Source organism: Panthera leo, chromosome C2 (genome assembly GCF_018350215.1).
Source record: "Panthera leo isolate Ple1 chromosome C2, P.leo_Ple1_pat1.1, whole genome shotgun sequence".
NCBI classification, from domain to species: Eukaryota; Metazoa; Chordata; class Mammalia; order Carnivora; family Felidae; genus Panthera; species Panthera leo.
Window position 1 is genome coordinate 152,761,422 of NC_056687.1, and position 23,213 is coordinate 152,784,634.

Sequence of the window (23,213 nt, forward strand, 5' to 3'; positions counted from 1 at the left end):
GTATTCAAGTGCACGGTCCTTTGCAATATGGGAAAGGGGCTGGTTGAGTTACATACAAAATCCTACGATCTCTCCACCTAGGACACAGGAATGATAGGAGGTGACGCTTAATACATCCTCCTCACTGCCAGCAACGAGACACACGCTTGACTGAGCATCATCCCACCTGCACTCCCGTGAATCAAGTCCTTCCGTGGGTCTCCGAGTCAAGAGGACTCCTTAGAGAAACCGTCCAAATAGCTGTGTCCTCCATATGAGCCCGCCCACCCTCCCCCGGTGCTTTCTGGCCAGCAGGTGCCCCCGCCGGTTTCCATAAGCTTCCCTGGATGCGACCGGAGGCATCGTCTCAGGAAGCTCCCAAGACCACCGTCAGCCAGGAAGTAAACACCACCAGCAGGAGGGCAGAGATGCCCAGCGGCCGACACCCACCTCGGTGAAGAAGCCTGCTATCCCAGCCTGGCAGGAGCCGTGTTCCTCTCCGTATTTCTTCTTATACTCTAGAGGGGAGGAAGGAAAGAAACAAACCACAGCCTCGTCAGTCTGTACCGGTCGTGTGTGGAGCGGCTGAGCGTGCTGGCCACTTCCCCGTGCACCGCTGTGGGCCGGGCCCAGGGACGCCTTCCAGGCTGGGGTGTGGAAGGAAAGTCTCGGGAATCCACCAGACCTCAAAACTCCAGGCTCTGGTGCCATCGGGCCGTGAGGCTCCCAAGCGCCCCAGCGGACTTCCCGCACGCATGTAGGGGCGAGAGGAGCGACAGCCGTGGTAATTAAGTGGGAGGCGGGTGACGATTATTTCATTTACTCCAGACAGGATGGAGAGCCCCGGGAGGAAAGGGAGCTGAACACATGACCCAGAAATGGAATGATGTGGCCATCCCTGTGTGGAGCCCACTGGAAGACAACCCCTCCTTAGAGCTGGAGGCAATATGATTCCTGCCATCCAGCCAGAAACCAGCCATCGGAGCCTGGGGCTGCAGGAAGAGGGGACCCCACCAGACCTGCCCCGCACTCGGTTACACGATCACCGATGGGGTATGGTGACACTATACATTGACCCCTGTATCTTCCATAAAAGGGGAAGCTCTCTCCAGGTGAAAATAAACACAGGCGGTTAAGTTCTTTTTCCTCCACCGTTCCCTCGCCGTTCCCAACACTCTGACCCGACAAAGGGGGCATTCTGTTGCTGATGTTCTATTCTTCAGTTGGAAGGAAGATGTTTTCGCACGTTCTAGGCACTGTTAGCTGCGTCCACACACGCCATTGCCTTGGTCTCTTATCCCTGGGAGCCCATACTGTCATCGGTTAAATAGGCAAAACTCCTGAGACTCAGAGAGGTTAGGTGAATTGTTCAAGGTCACACAGCTAGTAAATGGCAAAGCCAAGATTCACATTTGTTCACCTCTGTGGCCTATCAAAGCCTCTGTGGAGTGAGTGATTACTCAAAACCCATACAGTGACCAGCCGGCTGAAATAATTACATGGATAAAGACACGGAGAGAGAGAGACATTCTGCTCAGGTGACTCTGATTAATTACACATGAAACCAACACTGTCGGATACAGGTTCATGGCTGCCTGCCCCTGGGCACCTGCAGGCCTGGGCTACCCAACAGAATAACCCAGTGATCCTCATGTCACCCGGGGGCTCTTGGCACATCTCTGCTACCATTAAAGGCAATATACTTAATTTTGAAACAAAATAAATAATCCAGAGGAACAATGAAGCTATGATTGCAACAAAAAGCCACTTCCTGCAGCTCGAGTGTGCACTAGAGGAGAAGGGGGAAAAGGACCCTGGGGAAATATACAGAGTAATTCAGTTTCTAACAACACTCACCGCAAAGCCTGGTAACATTTTCCAGTAAGTGGCCATTAACCGACTGCTAAATTACAACGGAATGTCAATTGAGTTACTCCTCTTCCTTGAGAGGGCTAAATCAGTTCCTCCAGCCTTTTTCTGTTATTACAAGGAGAACTCACAGGCCTGTCAGCAAGCAACCCAGGGACAATGGACCCCGCCTGTTCTCTGCAAAAATCTGACACCAGGGCTGGAAGTGGGGCTTATGCAAAGTCATAAAGACATCATGCATCAAACTGTCTGATGGCAAGAAATAATAAAAATTAATACTAAATCCTACATCAAATAGCATAATGGCAAGAAGGATCAAAATGTCCCAACCCGAACAAACAGTTATATTACATCTGGAAGGTCCGGCAAAAAGCGTATCCTCCCCCACTGCCTCCGGGGGTTAAACAGCCAAATGTAACTCTCATGCAAATGAACCGAAGAAAATTCAGACCCCACCAGCTGAACGAAGGGACAGAGCAGGACACATCGGTTCAGCCTCATCAATGTATGACATGAGTAAGGACTGCGCAGGAATCTTGGACATTTCAAAGAAAATAGTCTCAAGGTCTCCTTTGTAACAGGGACTCCAAAAATAGCAAATATGAAAATGTGTCTTTCTCCATCTCATCCCCAAACTGTGCTGGTCAGCTCTACGCCAGGAGCAGGACACAGGGCTCCTGAGGGAGCCACGGCCACTCTGGGAGCTAGCAGTGCTCCCACCCCCGGCCCCAAGAAAAAGTCCTGAGCCAGCATCGAGGTACCGTTAGAGGCCAGCCCCGGGCTCCCCAAGCTGGGACGGCCTCATCAGAGGTCTGAGGGCCAGGGACACACAGAAAACAGGCACGATCCCACCGGCTTTGACTTTCTGAGACCCAAGGGTCTATACCTGCCTTCTTGGGATGCTCTAGAACAAGGGATCAAACCACGTGGGGCTCGTGACTAGTACCCAGAGCGCTGAGCTCCCAGAAACTTCTGTAACGCCAAGTCACCCCTTCAACTTGGAACAGGATCCAGTCCTAACGCCTCCACCCCCACCCCATCCCACCACACATACTCTGCGGGGAGGAGAGGCAGTCACGGCAGTTCAAGTCTAGGAAGGCTCAGCTGGTGTGACCGGATCAGACACGTGCCTATTCTGAGCTGCCCACGGCCTTCCGGAACTCCTGCTCAGAACAGCTTCTCTGCCCAGGTGAGCCTGGAGGTGTCTGTAAATCACACCCCCTCCCCATCACAGCATGTGTTTGTTTATCACGGCTGATTCGACACCAAGATGAATTGGTTCCTCTCACTGTCCCCAACACCAGCCTTGTGCCAGTTCGGAGGAAGTGCCAGCGCCGCTATGCTAAGGGAGCACGCAGGCAAGTGGCTCTGTGCACAGCCCCAAGGCCCAGGCGGAGACAGAAGAGGAGCACGCACATTCCTCCAGCCGCGAAGCACCGGAACTCTCCAACCTACATGCTTTGGACCTTTGTCCCCACTGCTCTGCCAGCCCTGACCTCTGCCTTCCAATAGGTCAGGCTCCCTGACCACCAGCCCCAGCCTCGTTTCACAAGGAGTCGTGTTCTGGGTACCAGGAATCCTGAGCCCCCTGCCCGGGGCCACCACTAACCCCAAAGGCCTAAGGGTGGTGGTGGTGGTGGTGGTGGCTGGGATTGGAGCAGGGCAGGGACCCACAGGATCGATGTTTCTGGGCTTTGTAAACCTAGATTGGCTAATTCCACCTCGGGCAATTCCGTTCCCTTTGGGGCCTCAGGAGGAAAGGGACAGAATGCTCAGATCCAGTTCCTGAGACGGCAGGAAAGCCTGTATACCCCAGAGCTTTGAAAAGGGAGGTAGGCATGGAGACAAGAGGCTGCCCCATCCCAGCGTCCCCAAGAAACCCCCCGCCCAGGTCACAATCCCTTCCTCCACTGAGAAGTCCAGGCAGTGCAGGCTGGAAGGATGGGGTGGGACCTCCAGACGCCTGTGTCCCCAGAAGAACTTCTCCTGCACAAACACAGGCTGTGGGCCCCACATTGGCGACTCCTGGCCATGTCCACACAATCTCCACCTGCCCCAAGGATGTGGCCGGGCAGAGAGCTACAACAAGCCCGTACCCTCCCCTGCCGCCGTGGAACAAAACATTTATCCACCCTGAAGCAGCAAAGGGGAATCAGGCTTGGCATGAAAGCAGCCCACGGATGCAACAACAAACCTAACACCGTTTAATCCAGCGGGACTGAATCCGAGAAGCCAAAGATGTGGCTGAACAAGGGGACCTGGAAATCACACGGCGGAGGTGGGAACAGGTTGCCGTGGGTGGGTTTGAATTTCTTGGCCTGCGGCACACGCTGATCCATTAAGCTGTGTGGCTCCTCCGTTCTAAAAATGGTAGTATTTTCCTTGGGTGAGCTGCTGCCTTTACTAAGCCCTGTCTAAACAGAAGGCAATTCAGAGAGGAAAAAAAATAGTGGTTTCCAAGTGTCCACAACCCACGACTCAATACATGGACCTTACACTAATGAATTTTAATTCAATCAAGAATTTGATTGGGTGGGGCCACCTCCTGCACCTCTTCCCCAATTGCTGGTGGGATAAAACCAACCCATGGAAAGATCAAGATTTACATGCAGCGTAACATATTATTCCCTCTGATCTCTCTTCCTATTTCAGAAAGGTTCAGCTCTCAAAGATCGTCTTTGCAATGCGTCAATTTTAAAATTATTTTTCCCGTAGCTCCTGAACTTAGCCATGAAACAGAGACAAAAACAGCTTTCTAGTCTTAAGTCGTTTCTGAATTTTTGCTCAATTTCTGAGTGAATACCGAGTAACTAATCATTAAACTACAATTTAGAGGACAATGAATTCGGGAAGACAAATCTCTGCTAGTAAGAAGGGCAGCTCAACATGTAAAACTGAAAAGACAAAACTATCCTCAGTTGCAAGGGACCACAGTCTAAGTGGAAAAAAAAAAAAAAGTAAATAACCTAAATAGCTAGGTTAGAGAAGAAAGGAAACCATTTTATCAAAATAATTAACAATTAGGGGCGCCTGGGTGGCTCAGTCGGTCAAGCATCCGACTTCAGCTCAGGTCATGATCTTGCGGTTTGTGAGTTCGAGCCCCGCATCGGACTCTGCACTGACAGCTCAGAGCCTGGAGCCTGCTTCACATTCTGTGTCTCCCTCTCTCTCTGCCCCTCCCCCACTCGTATCTGTCTCTCTCTCTCTCTCTCTCAAAAATAAATAAACATTAAAAAATTTGTGTTTAAATATTTAATAATTAAGCAATGGTGGGCATTATAAGGCAAACTACCGAAAGCCAGAAACTTACAATGGAGAGAAGCTCTAAGAGGGGAAGAGATCTTTAGAGCATGTCTATAATTCGAATCCTATCCGTTTATTTTACAGATGGAGTCACTATTGCTCCGAGAGAGCAAGGAGTGTATTGCAAGGCACACAGCAAATTAGGCTGAGTCAGGAGGAAAGGGCAGGGCTCCTGAATGCCCACACCATCATGCTTCACAGAGCACATCTGCAGTGATAAAATTCTTATCCTTTAAAAAAAAAAAAAAGTTTTCCATCGATGGATGAATGGATACACAAACTGGCATTCATTCAGTGGAATATGAAGTCTTAGGGAAGGAAACTCTAATGCGTGCTACAATACGGATGCCCGAGGACATCGTGTTAAGTGAAATAAGCCAGTCGCAAAAGGACAAATACTGCATGATTGCACTTCCATGAGGCGTCTGAAGTGGTGAAACTCATGGAGGCAGAAAGGAGAATGGCAGTTGTCAGGGCCTGCAGGGGCGGCGGTGGGGGGCGAGGGGGTGCGGTGGAGCGAATGGAGCGTTGTCTCGTGGGGACAGAGTTTCGGTCTGGGACGCTGACAAAGTTCTCAAGATGGACAGTGGTGTTTGCACGACAACGAATGTATGCGATACCCCAACGGCACACTTAGAAACGGTTACGATGGTAAATGTCACGTTTTGTATTCTTTGCAAAAATTCTGAAAGGGTTTTAATGTTTTGTAGCCTTGAGATAGTTCCTTCCACACCCAGAATCCACTACCAATCTTGCCAACTTCAGAAGCAGAAGCAAGCAACTGTACAGGCGCAAAATCATAGACCTGCATTCAACGTACTGTGTGTCACAGACGACATGTTTGTGTCACCCTAGAATTCTTATCTTGAAACCCTAATCCCCGATGCAACGGTATCAGGTGATGGGGCCTCGGCAGGTGACCAGCATTAGGTGAGGCCATGAGGGTAGAGCCCCCATAAATGGGCGTGGTGCCCTCTTGTGAGTCCCGAAAGACCTAAGGGAGTTTGTCTCTCTCTGCTATGCCAAATCGGCCAGGGCCTTGATCTTGGGCTTCCCAGCCTCCAGAACAGTGAGATACAGGTGCCTGTTGTTTGCAGCTGCTGAGTCTGTGGTACTTTCCTTACGGCAGCCCGAAATGACCAACGCAACGCACGCTGCGTTAGCTTCCGTCCCTCCAAAAAAAAGTGACCCCGAACATGGGACAGTCACATCTCAGTGAGAGTCCCAGCTCCGAACAGAATAGAATTCACACGATGACCGAAGCTAACAGACTCAGGGAATGACTACCCCTGCTGCATGGACAAACCACTGTTCAGACGTGATACCAAATGCTTACAGTAAGGAAAGATCTAGGACACAGAGCAGATGGGCCTCCCAGTACATGTTATCAGGCTCAGGGGCCCCATCTGCCCCCTGCACCTGCTGGAACTTGTCTATAGTTTGCGTCTACAGTTACAACTGCAACGTAGCTTGAGAAGTCTCTAGCTTCTCTAGTCCTAAAAATTCAGGATAAAATTATGACAGAACAGGAGATTTTGCTGAGCGATGGGCCACAGCACCCCGGTAGTCACAAAGAAAACCAACACCCCAACAGAAAAGGTGGTGCAAAGAAACCTTCTCTAAACTTAAAAGCCAACAATCATTTCTCTGCTTAATGAGCCTGTGACCTTCACCATCCTCCCCAAGCCTGTTTTCTCATCTGTATACTGGGGATAAGAATACTCGCCCCCAAAATGATGTCACTACTCAGGAGGATCATAAGTGTTAATTACCTAACACAATACCTGGCAGCCGGTAGGTAACTCTGAAACTGTTAGTTTCTGTGAGAGGAATAAAACCCAGGATACCCATCATACAGATTTGCAATTTTAGGAGAGGAGATTCCTAACATTTGGACTTCCAGAAGGAAATGTTAGACGATGCGGTCTGAGCAGTCAAGGATTCCACACGATGCATGGAAACATGTTTGGAATACAGAATATATTTGTGCCCGTGGTAACATTCTTGGCACAAAACGGAAATCTTGATGGGGTTCCCTGAGCCCCAAGAGCCACTGCCACAGAGCTGGTCTCTTCTTCTGGCCCTGGTGTTTCCCTCTGGCCACCCTCCCTCCCTCTCTCCTCCTCAGGGTCCCTCTCCGCCTTGACTGGCTATAACACAGAACTACATCTGTTTTTAAATTTGCTGTATTTACTTAAATGAGATAATGTTTATGAAAGCTCTTTAGAAACCATAAAATCCTATGTAAATGTAGAGTTCTTTATTTAATAAAAATGTATGGGGCTTGTTCTTGAATTTTTAAATGGATCAACTTAGCCTTTTAGGGATCTCTCCAAAACAAAGCAAAAACACAACCAAACAAGACAAAACCTCAAATCCTTTTCATTTGTAAACGGACCTTGATTGATTTTTATCCCCTGTAGAGCCACAGCATTCAACATTAGATGGGGGGGGGGGGGGGGGGGATAAAAACTTCACATCTGAATGGGTGATCTATTTCCTCCTCTAGAAATAAGCACCGTCCTGAGAGATACAAATCAGCTGGGAATAAAAGGCCAGTCACACCCAGATAAGAAAGAAGGAAAGTGGCACAGAAATCTTGGGAATCAATGGGACAATTTTAAAGCACAGTAAAATTTGATAAATTCAGACCCTAACAATTCCCAACATGAGAAGGTTTAAACATGGCATGAATTAAATTTGAAAGCATCTACAAAAAGAAAAGAAAAGAAAAGAAAAGAAAAGAAAAGGGGGGGGGGGAGGGAGGGGAGAGGAGATCTCACCAAGCAAATAAATCGTGCCAACAGGATGTTTAAAGATATTTAAGAACTTACCATCTTTTCATAGAGCCTTCAAATCATTTTTGTAATATCCAACTTTCTACAGCCTTCATTATCTATTCATTAAAGCAGGATCGGCTAGAAACCTTCTCAGAAGGTTTAAGGATACTGTAACAGCACTTAATTAGAAAAATCATACTTACTGAGGGTTCACCCTGAGCTACGAACTATGTTAGGCACCTGATATATCTCAAATACCTCTTTAGGAGGGATTAATCTCCCCATTTTTACAGATGAGGGCCCCGAGGCTCAAAGTCACCCAAAGTAGGAGCTGTGGGTGCAACCACAGGGACAAGTGATCCTGAAACCGGGTCTAATATCCAATGTTGCTCTGCCTGCTCCTGTTCATCAGTGTTTTACCTGGACCACTTTTTGTTAATTTAGCAGAGCTGCTCCCTGGTTTTTCCATATTCGTGAGGCTTTTTCTGTCGCGGTAAAAAGAGGACTTGTTTAGACCCCACTGCTGCCGAGCTCTGGCTTCTTGCCTCGGTGGGCTCAAGGGCAAACGATGAAAGACATCTCTGTGCCTCACAGTCTCCATGCACTGACTTAACTTCTGGGAGCCCCCAAGTAGGACTTGGTTGACAGTCCCAGGCTTCACAGAGCTTTCTCTTCAGTTGACAACTAGCTTCCCCCCTCACCGTCCCACCGAACCTCTCGTTTTCCCACACATTCTGATAAAACCAAACAACATATGGTAGCAATGATGCTGTTCTTGTATCAAACATAAACTAAACGGCTGACTTAACGGCATGCTCCGCTGGTTTACTTTGTGTCCTAAGTTCATCTTTGTTTCCCATTCCCTTTCCATTTCCTGGTTCCAAACAGGATATTCTGATAGCATTTCCCACCCACCCAGAAACAGGAAGCACCTGAAAAGTCATGAGAAAAATGTCTTTGTGCCAAAGACCGATTTTTTAAGAATTCAAAAGTTTTGAGACAGTTTGGACAGGGGCCCACATACTTCGAGGCTTTCCTCTATTAAACCAAACTTGCAACATTCTGAAGAGAGCACAGGTGACCCTCAGCGAGACCCATAATAAGGCCGCAACGAGAGAACAACGTGTGGTCTTTCTCAGCACTTCTGAAATTTCTCATGAGCCCCTAACAATAACCTTCCGAAGTAATGCCAGGGAGGCATCACGGCATGCATTCCCACGGAGGGCCCAGCCACAGGCGTGAGGCCACAGAGGCACAGAAGAGCAGGCCCCAGCCCAGCTTCCTACGCCCTTCAGCGGTCCTCCCGCTATCCCACAAAATGCACACCCAGAAGCAGCCGGGCCCCCTCCTCCCCTCCCAGCACCCACCGCCACGACCGACACCGGATTCCCGCCGTTCCTTTCTTCCGTGAGCCCCAGTCGGGTGCAGACTCTAAGGGGGTATCCATTCCTCCAGGAGTTGCAAACTGAAATAAGCTGTCTTAAGGCCACTTAGACCCGGGATGCGGCTTGGGCCCTTGGGGAGAGGTGCCCTCTATACACGCTGGCATGAGATTCTCTCCCCCGCACGGCTCTCCCACTTGTGAAACATCATGTTTCCACTGTTTTCCCCTGTGGATGGGGAACTTGACAGCTGGGACTGGGTCACTTGGGTTTGATTTATCAGGCACTTAAGACTGTGTGGATTTTATTCCTAGCAGACAAATCAGGAACCCCACAGTGATTGACAAACACTTGCCTAGCGTGCATATAGTACATTAGCACGGAATACAGACCACAAGCACATATATGCTTAGTGCGCACGCTTGCGTAGACACACACACGGGGCACTGGTCTAAGAACTTACAAGTTTTAACTCACTTCGTCCTCTTCACAGACCCCTGAGGTAGCTTAGGCACAGCTCAGCACATTAACAATGTGGCAGAGCTAGGACTCGAACCCTGGCAGTCTGGGTCCAGAGTCTGTGCTCTTAGCCACTAGGCTACTTGGCCTCTCCATTGCATGACACATGAATGACGGAAGGGAACGAAAAATTTGGCCCGGAGCAAGCCACACCGCATCTCTAGACCTCAATAAAGATAGGCTGGCCGAGATGATATCCAAAAGGTCCTGTCAAACTGTGAAATATTTTAGTTGTACCGTACTTAGCTGTAACGTGATCCCCCACTTGGAACAGAGAGCCTGAGTCACCGAGTTTTTCCACATTAAGAGAAAATTTGGTTGCTTTAAGACCAAAAGTAGTCCACAGAACTGGGAGGTGGACATCCCCAAAGTCAACAGAGCCCAGGCCAGGGTTCTCTGTGGCCGGCATCCCCCATCCTGCCAAGCCAGTCTTCTAGAGAAATCTGAGCACTTACCACTCTTGCCTCCACAGGACCAAGCACCACAGAAACATTCTCTTCAGTGTCCCATTGTTCTAGGGGCTGCTCCTATACCCCAACACTCCTGGGGGAGTGTTGAGTTAGGACACGGAAGTGTGTGTGTGCCCATGAGAAAGGAGGATTAGGCAGGGGGACGGGGTGAAGAGGGACCGCCATTTTGCTTATTTTTTGGCTGGCTCCATTTGGCCACCATTAAGCCGAGGAACAGTGGAAGAGTAATCCTGGAAGCCTGAGCTGATCCCACATCCACGGTCGTGTGAGGAATCTGGGATCACGAGATGAGCCCCGTGTCAGCTTAAACTGCGTAATAACCACAAAATCTGTGACAGATAACAGGCATTCGTTTCTCACTCCCACTCCTACAGATCAGCTGGGGTTTGGCCATCTAGTTGGGCTCTGGCTGTAGGTTCAGTTCAAGTCTGTTCCACACGTAGCTCATCTGGGACCAGTGAGCCACAGGGGCCACGTCCTATGGTGAGGATCCCAAGCACCCAGGGGGGTGGGGTGGGGTGGGGTGGGGGACACACACAACACCTCTGAAGGCCCAGAGCTCACACACACTTGTGAATGAGGGCCACTTGTGGAACAGTCACCTGGCCTCGCTGTGGCCCTCCTTGGCTCACGTGGGTTTCTATCTTCCTGCCAAGCATCACACCAGAGCCACCAGCAACGGCGAAGGCAGGCAGGGCCTGCTCTTGAGAGCACCGACACCCAAAACGTTCACGTCTGGGTAGTTCAGTCGCCCTCTCTTGTTCTGTGAGGGTTGTTGACTGGCTCTTATTAAAGTCTCATTTAAGTTGGAAATTTCAAAACACACACAGAAATCACCACTAACCAAGAGGGCACAAAATGACTTGCTGAGGTCAGACAGATGAGAAATCCAAATCCCAGCTCTAACATTTATACTGTAGGAGGGACGTCCGGCAACTTATTTCAATGGAGTCTCAGCTTCCTCATCTGTCACGGGAGAAGGTCAACCTCCAAGCCCACCTTTGGGGGCCCCACCCGCTTCCCCTCGGCCCTCACCATTTCCGTGACTCAGCCCGGCCTCCAGCACCTACATCTCTCCGCCAGGGACCTTGCCCTGCCCCCACACACGGCAGGACAGAATGGTGGAAAGACTCCAGCCCCCACACTCTTCAGGTGGGTAATTCCAAGGTGTGCTCCATGCCGGCCCCCGAGCTCCCGAGACTTGCCCACGACGGTAGCCTGTTAGGCAGCATCCCTTATGGGCTGCGATTCCTTCCCTTTCTCGTTTCCCACGCCCCCACTGGCGTCTTCTAGAACAACCTCCAGAAAACTACCCCTCTTCAAACCCAAGCAAAGAATAGCTACTTTCTAAGGGATTGTAACGATTAAGTGAGAGAATGTGTGAAGTCCCCAAACCAACACCGGCCTAGTGCTGATCCCACATCTGAGGACAACAGACGTGCCGGAAGCGTGAGCCACGGTGGCTAGTGGTGCACGTAACATTGGGCTCCCAATGTTACGTGCACCCGCGACCGCGTCGTGGGCTCCCGCGACCGCGCCGTGGGCTCCCGCGACCGCGACCGCGCCGTGGGCTCCCGCGACCGCGTCAGAGGTCTGTCCTTTTGCGTTCTGATTCTTATAGGGGTACACAGAGGAATCGCTGGGGACCGCAACGCGTCCATATTTCACAACACGTCTCCTGGGAAAACCAACATGCTGGTCGTATTGCGTAACTACTTTGGATTCCATCACCACTGCCTCCTATCGATTTCCTCACCTCTCCCTGGGCCAACGAGCTACCCAAAAAGTTGTTCCAGGGGCTTTGCCTTTTCTTCCTGGGGGGACAAAGTGAGGAATAGGCTGGGGCAGTCAGGACACTGCCTTGACCCCTTATTTGTGTCTTCATACTATCTATCCCTCCCTCTTGACGGACTACATCACACCTATTTTTCAGATGAAGTTTTTCTTCTGACCGGAACAATGCAGAGACAAAGGGGGCCAGAGTTCAATTTCCCCACGTGGCCCAGCGACAGCTGACCAAATGCTGACACAGGAAAAGAACAAGGCTCACCCTCACGGAAGGATGGGGTTCACGTCTCCTGCAGGGACCCTGCCAGTTCTTCTGCGGGGACATTGCACGGAACACCTGCTCGGGACACTTGAGTCCCCTTCAGGGCCCTGGAGGGTCCTCCACGAGGCAGAAAAATGAATGTGCCCAGGCAGCATTTCTCAGAATCATTTTTGGTGGCCACAGATTTGAAACCTGGGAAACCCCAGGGAGACCCAGAGGAAACGTGAACAGAGGCTGGTGGAGACTTGGGTCCAAACAAATAAATTAGGGGGAATATAACCAGCACAGCACTTAAAGAGGAAACGAGTTCTATCTCACTCGGAACTAAGCAAAGAAAACCTGATATACAAGCTATAAAACTGATGAAAAGGAGAGTGTTTCCTGAACCCTTCAAGCTCAAGTTCAACTGAGCTAAATAACGATCAGCTCAAAAAGAATTTTTTTAAGAAATGATAATAACAACAGTGATGATGATGATCAGCTTATGGTCCAGTGCCCAGGTGTTTGGAGGTTTTAAGCAGGGAGCCTGAGAAATACATTTCCTTCCAAGACCCCAGGTGCCCCTTGGCAAGGTCTGAAAACTACCATGAGGTGAGCAGACCGCATGGGAAGGAAGGTCAGCCGTGGGATGTCACAGAATGACTGAATCCTGAGTCTCCTCTTCCCCCTGCCTCAGGACGTTTGTCCGTGGAGCTGTCTCCGGAGCATTAGGATCCTTTGGGAGCTGGGACTGTGGAGACTCTCTGGGCCAACCTCTGAATTTTCAGGCGAGGACACTGAGGTCCAGAGAGAGAAAGTATGTTTCCCAAGGCTGCACAGCATGTGGCAGTGCCTCTGCCTGATGGCTTGGCTGAGGCTCAGTGAATCTCGGTCTGAGACTTCACATAGGTCTGTAAGCACTGTGGACTCTGGGGCAGAGATGGGCCGGGCTGGGCAGGGCCTGGAACCATGGCCCCCTTGTCACCCCATTCCCTGGGTGGGGCTGTGGGTGCCAAGAGGCCAATCAGGGACCCAGTGCTGCCTCTGGTCAGAATTTGGGAAGCTGAGGGGAACAGAGATGATGGGCGTGGCTCTGGGTACCTTGGGGGTGGAGATCTGGCATGGGGATGGGGGTGAGAATCGGCAGCTCTCACCTTCATAGCAGGGGATCAGCGTCCTGCCTTTGGCCTGGAGATTGGACGGGATGATGTAACAGAAGCCATGGGGCAGGATGTGGTCTGTTTCATAGTAGATGTTCTTCCAGCGGTGGGCACAGGCCTAAAGGACAGAGAGAGGGGTCAGAGCAGGAAAGTCAGCCCCAGCAGGTCCCAAAGCAGAACCCAGGCAACACCTGGTGGTTGTGTGGGAGGAGAGGGGCAGAGGGGCCAGAAAGCCACCCTCCCTCCTGTCCCGCCAGAGCTTGGCACCAGCTGTCTGGGGCATCGGCAACCTACATGAGCGAACCCCAGGAGGCTACTAGGAAGAGACAGGAAACAAATACGTAAACCAACGAGGACTGTACCTAGTGCTGAGCACCGGGAAGGAAAGACCGGAGTTATGGGACAGAGACTCTGGAGGTGGGAAGGATGGAGGTCAGGGAGACAGGAGAGCAAACCAGCCACGCTGAGGGTGCAGGACAGTGTTCCAGGAGAGGGGTCATTGGGTGCGGAGGAAGCCCCCGCGAAAGGCTTGAAGGTTCGAGGGAAAGGAAGGCGGGCGGGTCTGGACTGCGGTGGGAGGGAAGAGGTCAGAGAGGGGACGGGGCCAGCCCACGGGGGTCTTGCAGACCGTGGGGACTATTACCTTCGTGGACGTGCAAGGGAAGCCAACAGTCTCACACAGGTGAGTGGCATGACCTGGTTTACAGTTGAGAGAGAGAACATAGCCACGGTGTGGAGCCCGCAGGCGGGCAAGAGTGGAAGTGAACGTCCAACGGACGCTGGGCTGGGGGAGCAGCAGGAACGCGGGAGGGGCGCGTCCTTCCCCACCCACCACAGAAGTCCCCCACTCGGACACACCTGCCCGCTCCAGTTACATGTGTGCGCGTGACCTCGCACACCCCAGCACCCACAAGTTTGGTTAGGGGCCGACCCGCTTCCTGTGAGGGCGGGCACTCTGCCCAGCCTGTTTCTCATGGACACACATTCACTTCTGCCCCCGGTCCACTCTGGCCTACAAATGTATTTTCCTAAAATAATCAGAGCTTTTGCTTGTTTGTTTAAAGTTTATTTATTTTGAGTGTGAGAGAGACTAGGGGAGGAACAGAGAGAGAGACAGAGAGAGAGAGAGAGAATATATCCCAAGCAGGCTCTGAACTGCCAGTGTGGAGCCCAAGGTGGGGTTCAATCTCACGAACCATGAGATTACGACCTGAGCCAAGATCGAGAGTCGGACGCTCAACTGACTGAGCCGTCAAATATTTTGGCATCCCAGAATAATCAGACCTTTTAACTTCTTGGTCTCTTTCCTTCGAATGCACAACAGGTCACAACGTTCAGCATCTACAGGGCCCACATTTGATTTCTTCTGCAATGCTAGAGGGAGGCCAGAGGCGTCTTTGGAATTCCTATTTTCCACACGGGAAGCCCAAGTGTCAGCGTGGCTCCCTTAAGTCTCAGAGCCAGCAGGTGCTGCCTACCGCGGAGGAACCCACCGCTTCAGGGTCCTCCTTGTCTCACTAGAAAACCTTGTCCATTTTCCATTTGACAGTTCCCATTCTGGCAATCCCTATCAAGATAACACCAGCATTCTTCACAGAGCTAGAACACACAATCCTACAATTTGTATGGAACCACAAAAGACCCCGAATAGCCAAAGCGATCTTGAAAAAGAAAACCAAAGCTGGAGGCATCACAATCCCCGACTTCAAGCTGTATTACAAAGCTGCAATCATCAAGGCAGTATGGTACTGGCACAAAAACAGACATCTGGGTCAATGGAACAGAAGAGAGAACCGGAAATGGACCCACAAACGTATGGCCAACTAATCTTTGACAAAGCAGGAAAGAATAACCAATGTTACAAAGACAGTCTCTTCAGCAAGTGGTGCTGGGAAAACTGGACAGCGACATGCAGAAGAATGAACCTGGACCACTTTCTTACACCATATACAAAAATAAACTCAAGATGGACGAAAGGCCTAAATGTAAGACAGGAAGCCATCAAAATCCTAGAGGAGAAAGCAGGCAAAAACCTCTTTGACCTCAGCCCCAGCAACTTCTTATTTAACATGTCTCCGGAAGCAAGGTTAACAAAAGCAAAAATGAACTACTGGGACCTCATCAACACAAAAATCTTCTGCACAATGAAGGAAACAATCAGCAAAACTAAAAGGCAACCGACAGAATGGGAGAAGATATTTGCAAATGACAGATCAGATAAAGGATTAGGATCCAAAATCTATAAAGAACCTATCAAACTCAACACCCAAAAAACAAATAATCCAGTGAAGAAATGGGCAAAAGACATGAATAGACACTTCTCCAAAGAAGACATCCAGATGGCCAACCGACACATGAAAAAATGCTCAACATCACTCATCATCAGGGGAATACAAATCAAAACCAAATGAGACACCACCTCATACCTGTCAGAATGGCTAACATTAACAACTCAGGCAACAACAGATGTTGGTGAGGATGTGGAGAAAGAGGATGTCTTTTGCACTGCTGGTGGGAATGCAAACTGGTGCAGCCACTCTGGAAAACAGTATGGAGGTTCCTCAAAAAATTAAAAATAGAACTACCTACGACCCAGCAATTGCACTACTAGGTATTTATCCAAGGGATACAGGTGTGCGGTTTTTCAAAGGGGTACGCGCACCCCAGTGTTTATAGCAGCATTATTGACAATAGCCAAAGTATGGAAAGAGCCCAAATGTCCATCGACAGATGAATGGATAAAGAACATGTGGTATATGTATACAATGGAGTATTACTTGCCAATAAGAAAGAAAGAAATCTCGCCATTTGCAACTACATGGATGGAACCAGAGGGTATTATTCTAAGTGAATTTAGTCAGTCAGAGAAAGACAAATATCACATGACTTCACTCATATGAGGAATTTAAGAGACAAACAGATGAACATAAGGGAAGGGAAGCAAAAATAATATAAAAACAGGAAGGGGCACAACACATAAGAGACTCTTAAATACGGAGAACAAACTGAGGGTTGCTGGAGGGGTGGTGGGAGGGGGGATGGGCTAAATGGGTAAGGGGTGTTAAGGAATCTACTCCTGAAATCATTGTTGCGCTATATGCTAATGTGGATGTAAATTAAAAAATAAATAAATTTTTTTTTTTTTACATTTTATTTATTTTTGAGACAGAGAGAGAGACAGAGCATGAATGGGGGAGGGGCAGAGAGAGGGAGACACAGAATCGGAAGCAGGCTCCAGGCTCTGAGCCATCAGCCCAGAGCCCGATGCGGGGCTCGAACTCACGGACCGCGAGATCGTGACCTGAGCTGAAGTCGGCCGCTTAACCGACTGAGCCACCCAGGCACCCCTAAATAAGTTTTTTAAAAACGTTCCCATTCCTGCCTGAGGAGCAGTCAACCCCACCCCCTGAGGGAGATCTAGTAGCTGTTGTTACTGGCCTACCCAGAGGTCCCAACACCCCTGCGATAACCATTCTGGGGTCGAATGAAATACCCAGGTCACCAAGGGAGAGAGGGGCCTCTTTGGGGCTTGGTCATCCTCAGATCATCTTCTGATGAAAATCACTGCCTTCCAGCCTCTCTGCTCTTCATTCCTTCAAATCCACCGCCCGCAGCACCCTTGAAGACAAGGCCACTCACCGCCCAAGGGCAAAACTACCGGAAATGTGAAACTGCCCACACATTGGTGCTTGCCCTGTGAGATTAAACTACACAGGAAGACCTCTTGTTGTTCCTTATACTGCAAACCACCTTTATTCCTCCCCACTTGATACAGTTTTGTGCCGACAGCATAGTTTCTCAAGGACCTGTGCAAATCTATCGCAAAGCACATAATCACTCCATTTCACCAAACAGTTGATTTCTTAAATTTTTAGCCCTGACTCAGTTCTGATGGCTTGCAAACTTGAATCACTTATCTAGTTGGCTGGCAAATTACTTCCAGTTTAGCTTATAGATTCAGCAAAGCCCTTGGCTTCCAGGGCTTACCACGTTTTATTGTACTTCTGGGCTGGAGGGACCGTACAAAGGGGCGGGTATTTATCATGGGGCATGCTGACTCTTCTAAGGAAGGACATTCTGCATTTAATGTCTAGTTTACTGTCTCCTCATTTGTTTTTGTTTTGTTTTTTTTAAGTGCCATAAATTGTTTAAGGAGTGATCTTGGAGAATTCCTAGAAAATCCAAATATTGCATTTCACAGTAAACTAAACTAAAATTAAGGCATACTGTGAGGTCAGAGATCAAAGTGTCAAAGGCAGTATGCATGTAGGAAAACAAAGAAGACTGTTTCTGAATATAAATTACAGAAAGAAAAGACTGTTTAGCCTTGATTATCATTATATATACACACACATGTCAATCTGACCCCTACATTAAAAAAAATTCCTAGGGACTGTCTCCAAAGGATTACTAACCCCATCCATCTCTCCAAATGAGTTCTGCCATGAGGGAGGAAGGGGGCAGAGCAGGGAAGAACAGGAAAAGAAGCGCATTCTCTAGAAACAACAAGACTAATCAAACTCAGATTCCAAATGATCTAAAAAGGGGAAGATGGTCCCACATTACCCCAAACCTTAGAATTTGACATCTTTCAAGTTATGAGGATTGTTTTTTACTACCCCCCCTCCAAAAAAAATAAAAAGGAGAAAATGAGCAATTTATTACAAAGGTCTTTTTTTGTTGTATGGAAACAGCACGTCCTTCTGGGGGAGGGGGTGGGAGGACCTGGGCCTCTCCCGATGGCTCAGCCACAAAGACACGTAGGTCCCCACCCCACCCTCTTACACAGATGGCCAGAGCTGTTACCATGCCTCAGGTCCACCCTGCACAGCCAGGGCCAGGCCCCAGGCCACCGAGAACACCCCACCCGGCAAGGAAGTCCCCCCCACCCCTGCTCCAAAGGAGGAGGGAGGAGCCTGGGAGGCCCAGGGAAGGGGCTTCTGGAATGCTGGGAAAGTCCTTCTGAGACTGCGGACCCAATGACAATTCATCGAAGTGAACACAAATCATCTGTGTACTTTCCTCCGTATGTGTTATAGCACATTAGACGTTCTCTAGCCATCACCACCAGGAAACACGGCAATGGAAGTAAACGCAACACCGTATGCCGCGGCTTTGAAAGAAGTGGACAGATGAGAAGTCGTGAGCAGACAGGGGCCTCCCTGATGTTTAGGAAGGACGAGGCATAGAGCCCAGAATGCCGCTGCCACGAGGAATAATCCGGATGCTTCAATTATTTGTTGTCTGAGCCTTGGAGACTAATGACAAGCAGAAGACATCAGACTTGAACATCCTGAGGTGCCCTCCCAAATCCAAGAAAAGGGCCCGTGCCCATGCAGAGTGCCTGGGTGGCCATGGCAACAAAGACTGCTTCTTCTCTATTTCTTAAACGGTCGTCTGCACACAGGGGAGCAGGCAGACAGCGTGGGAAGGGCCTTGCCCCTAATCCCGATGCTGTGTTTGCATCTGGTATTATCTGGATGGAAAACAGGAAGACTGGAGGAAAACAGGAAGGCACCACAACACCTATGAGCCCAGACTGCAGACACTAAGCCAAAGTCAGCCCACCAGAGCTGGTTGCCGGGTTCGGGGCTCAGAAAACGTCATTTGTCGATGAGACACTTGACTCCCTGTCGCGGCTTTCAAATTCTCCATCTGTTCTATACTTGGAAGTCAGCACCTGGTGCCATTTAAAAAAAAAAAAAACTCACCCCACCTCCCCCTGTTCAAAGCCACCGTGGAATCCAATATTACGTTCCATGGGGACACAGGTCCCACGCTCACACCCCAGGTACCTCCTGCGTGCTCAAAGTGTGTTCGAATAACACGCATCTTCCTGTGCTTAATTTTAAAGCAAATACCTGCCTAGCAGAAAGCCTTGACAGGTACATTTGACACCTTAAAGAAAAAGCAAATGGATACGAGGCCTCCAAAATGTAAATATGGATGAAGTCACCACTCCTTGTACCTTGTCACCTATCATTTCTAGGGCTGTTTTATAGCATTTTGCCTCATGCTTCCATCAACCACTCAGCCACCAAGAAGAGACGGCAGCTGATTTGCTTTCTAATTGTTTTAATAGTGACACTCTGCCCTTCCATTATTCAAACATACTTTTAGATACCCCTCCTTAGAGAGACCATCTCTAGGCACTGATAACTGACAGTGCAAAGGGTGAAAAAAATGCGGTCTCTCCCCAGGCAGCTTCCATAAAAAAGGAGGCATACATGCAAGATAAACTATACTTACAAAGGTCACAACATAATGCCGAGTTCCCAATGGCACACAAGATGCTAGGCTTATTCCAGAAAGCGCAGTCACCAATGACAGGCCTCAAGGAGGAAGCAGAGTCTAAACTGGGAGGACGGAGGGGGCTGAGAACAGAGGAGACTCAGGACAAGCCTTTCCTAGCAAGACGCCACAGGTGCAAAAAGTCACCGGGACAACTCAACAACAACAAACAATCCAACTTAAAGATGGGCAAAGGAGTCAGACAGACATTTCTCCAAAGAGGACATACAAATAGCCAGGAAGCACGTGAAAAGATGCTCAGTATCACCAATTCCTAGGGAAATTCAAATCAAACCCACCATGAGACACCATCTTGCACCCATCAGGATGGCCACTCTTAAAGAGAAGAAGAAAAAAAGAAAAAACCTGTCGGCAACGATGTGGAGAAACTGGAACCCTTCTCTTGTGCACTGTTGGTGAGAATGTAAAACGGCACGGCCACCGTGGGAAAACAGGGTGACGGTGCCTCCACAAAATTAAAAATAGAATTTCCATAGGGTTTGGTGATGCCACATCTGGACAGCTATACAAAAACACTGAAAACAGGATCTTGAAGAGATCATCGCACACCTGTGGTCATAGCAACACTGTTCACAACAACCAGGCCACCCAAACATCCATCAGTGGATAGAACAGTATTCGGCCCTAGAAAAAAGAAATATTGCCACACGCTACAACACAGATGAAACTTGAGGACATCGTGCCAAGCGAAATAAGCCGACGGCAAGACAAATACTGCATGATTCCACTCACGTCGTTATCGAAAGCAGTTCGACTCTTAGAAACAGGACGGTGGTTGCCAGAGACTGGGGGGGAGAGGGATGGGGGTAAGCGCTCAATGCAGAGTTTGTTTTACAAGGTGAAGAAGTTGAGAGGTCTGTAGCCCAACAATGTACACACCGGTAACACTACTGTGCTGCTCGTTTAAAAACGGGTAAGATGAGGGGCGCCTGGGTGGCGCAGTCGGTTAAGCGGCCGACTTCAGCCAGGTCACGATCTCGCGGTCCGTGAGTTCGAGCCCCGCGTCGGGCTCTGGGCTGATGGCTCGGAGCCTGGAGCCTGTTTCCAATTCTGTGTCTCCCTCTCTCTCTGCCCCTCCCCCGTTCATGCTCTGTCTCTCTCTGTCCCAAAAATAAATTTAAAAAAACGTTGAAAAAAAAAATTAAAAAAAAAAAATACAGGTAAGATGGTAAATTTTAGCTTGTGTCTTTGACCACAGTGAAAAACACAAAGCCATGAGGAGAACGGATGCTGTTGGGTGCCCTCTTCCCCCAGCACCCACAGGATGGCTTATTGAATGAAGCCGGGCTCGTGTAAGACGTGAGGAACACAGCTCTGCGTGCGATGAACGAGAACTGGGTTATGACGGCAGACTACCCTGTCGTGGCACCATCACCCTGAGCCCCAGCTCCGCCTTCTCAGCTTCCTTTGCTAACTCATCCCCACGATCCTCACTGCCGTTCATGTCCCCAGAGGTGGCCCCCTCCTCTGATTGGCAGTGACACAGAACTCTCTGGAAATAAGCTCTTGGCTGCACAGAGCTCATCTTTCTGTGGGAGGAAGAAACGTTTTCACAGGAGCAACCTCTGGCTCTAGGCTCCACGCGCCCTGCAGCATCGTGTGGGGTGCCTCCACCAGACCGCCACCGCCTCTGTGCTGAGTCTCGACCTCAGGCCACCCTGATTTATAGAAGGAGCAGCTTCTTCCCTCCTTTCTAGAGGATGGCGGGCAACATTCCAGCCGTCCTGGGGCCGAGTTGTCCAGTCAGGGTCAGGCCACTACGTCTGGAGGCCTGGAGATGGTCCAGGGCAGCCCGCAAACTGGACACAGAGACAAACAGAGGGGCTGGGGGCCCCGCGCAGACCGACAGTGGTTCCAGTAGGAAGGTCCCTCCACACTGGTGACAGCATCCAGCTGCTTCTTCCCTCCCCCAAGGGGCCTGACCAGGGGCAGATGCTAACTTTGTGGTGAGAAGGCAGGCCGAATTCACACAAATAGCCTCTTCCATGGAGAAGTTTAACACAAAAGCGGGCTCCTCAGGCAGGGAAGGAAACATTTTGCCTAGATCCTGAAGGAAAACCTGTTTCTCCTGGGATAAAATATAAATATATAAACCCTCAACTTTACAGCACGTGGCCCGGAGGAAGCCCTCAATGAACGGCAGCTGGTAGTGTTTTCCCTCCTTGATCTTCTGCTTTTATGAGAAAACGCTTCACACAGCTTCCAAGAAAAGCCAATGAAAAGAAACGGCCTATGAAGTCAGAATGCTGGTTCTCTCAGTGGAGAGGGGCACAGGGGAACACTCTGGCCTTAGCAACGGGGATGCAGGAGCATGTGTATGAAAAGGCCACCAAGCCGTCCGCATCAAGTTGCGTGTGTCGGTATGTAGGGTCATACCTCCATAGGAAAGACTAAAAGAAAAAGGAAGAAGTGGACAAAACTTCTGAGGCAGTTACAAACGCCTGTCTTGTGGAGTCCAGTAGAAGTCTCTGTGGTGACGGAAGGGTTTCCTCTGTGCACTGTCCAACACAGTAGCCAGTAGCCACATGCTGTTACTTATCCCTTGAAATGTGGCTAGTACAGAGGACTGAATTTTTGACTAGATTGGCTTAAAATGCACAGACTCCACGTGGCTGGCAACTACCTCACTGGACGGCGTAGCTCTCGAAAAGCCTCCAGGACAAAGGCTTTTCTTTGCGTCTCCTCAACACACCTAACGGACCTGAGAAGGCCACGTGCACTTTGGAAGCCAAATATAGTTGACCCTTGAATGACAGTGGGGGTTAGGGGTACCGACCCTCTCATGCAGTTGAAAATCTGCATATAACTTTTGACTCCCCGACAATTTAATGAATAGTTGACCTATTCGTTGACCTAACAGTTGACCAAGAACATCAAAGGAGGTTAACACAGATTTTGTGTCTTATATGTACTACTCTCTTCTTACAATAAATTAAAGGTAAGAAAACATTAAGAAAATCACACGGAACAGAAAATACACTTAGAGTGCTGTAAACAATCCACGAATAAGTGGACCCATGCAGTCCCAACCCGTGTTGTTCAAAGGTCAACTGTAGAGAGCCAAAAATAACATGGGTTTCCTAACGTGTAATACTATGTAGGAATAAATAGGAATAAACTGCTGATACACACAAGTTAATCTCAGAAGTATTCTGAGTGAAAGAAGTCTTAGACAAAAGAGCACACAGGTAGCTTTCCATTTATACGAAGATCTAGAAAAATCGAAAGGAATCCATGGTAGTACTGATCATACGAGCGGTTGCCTTGGGGTGGGAGGAACTGACTCGTAAGGAACATAAGAGAACTTTCTGGGATGACAGAGATAGTCCATAACTCGATGGGGGTCAGGGCGTCACACAGGAGTGTACCTTTGTCAAAAATAAAACTACAATCTTAAGTTCTGTGCATTT

At 49.4% G+C, this 23,213-nt stretch overlaps 1 protein-coding gene across 1 annotated transcript in view; it reads right to left on the bottom strand.

Annotated features, from left to right (window-relative positions):
* The window catches only part of ITGA9 (integrin subunit alpha 9), a 342,670-nt gene that overhangs the window by 300,218 nt on the left and 19,239 nt on the right, over positions 1-23,213 (bottom strand). Inside the window, 2 exon segments of the mRNA XM_042903314.1 lie at positions 430-497; positions 13,486-13,609. Coding sequence (XP_042759248.1) covers positions 430-497; positions 13,486-13,609 — 192 coding nt within the window.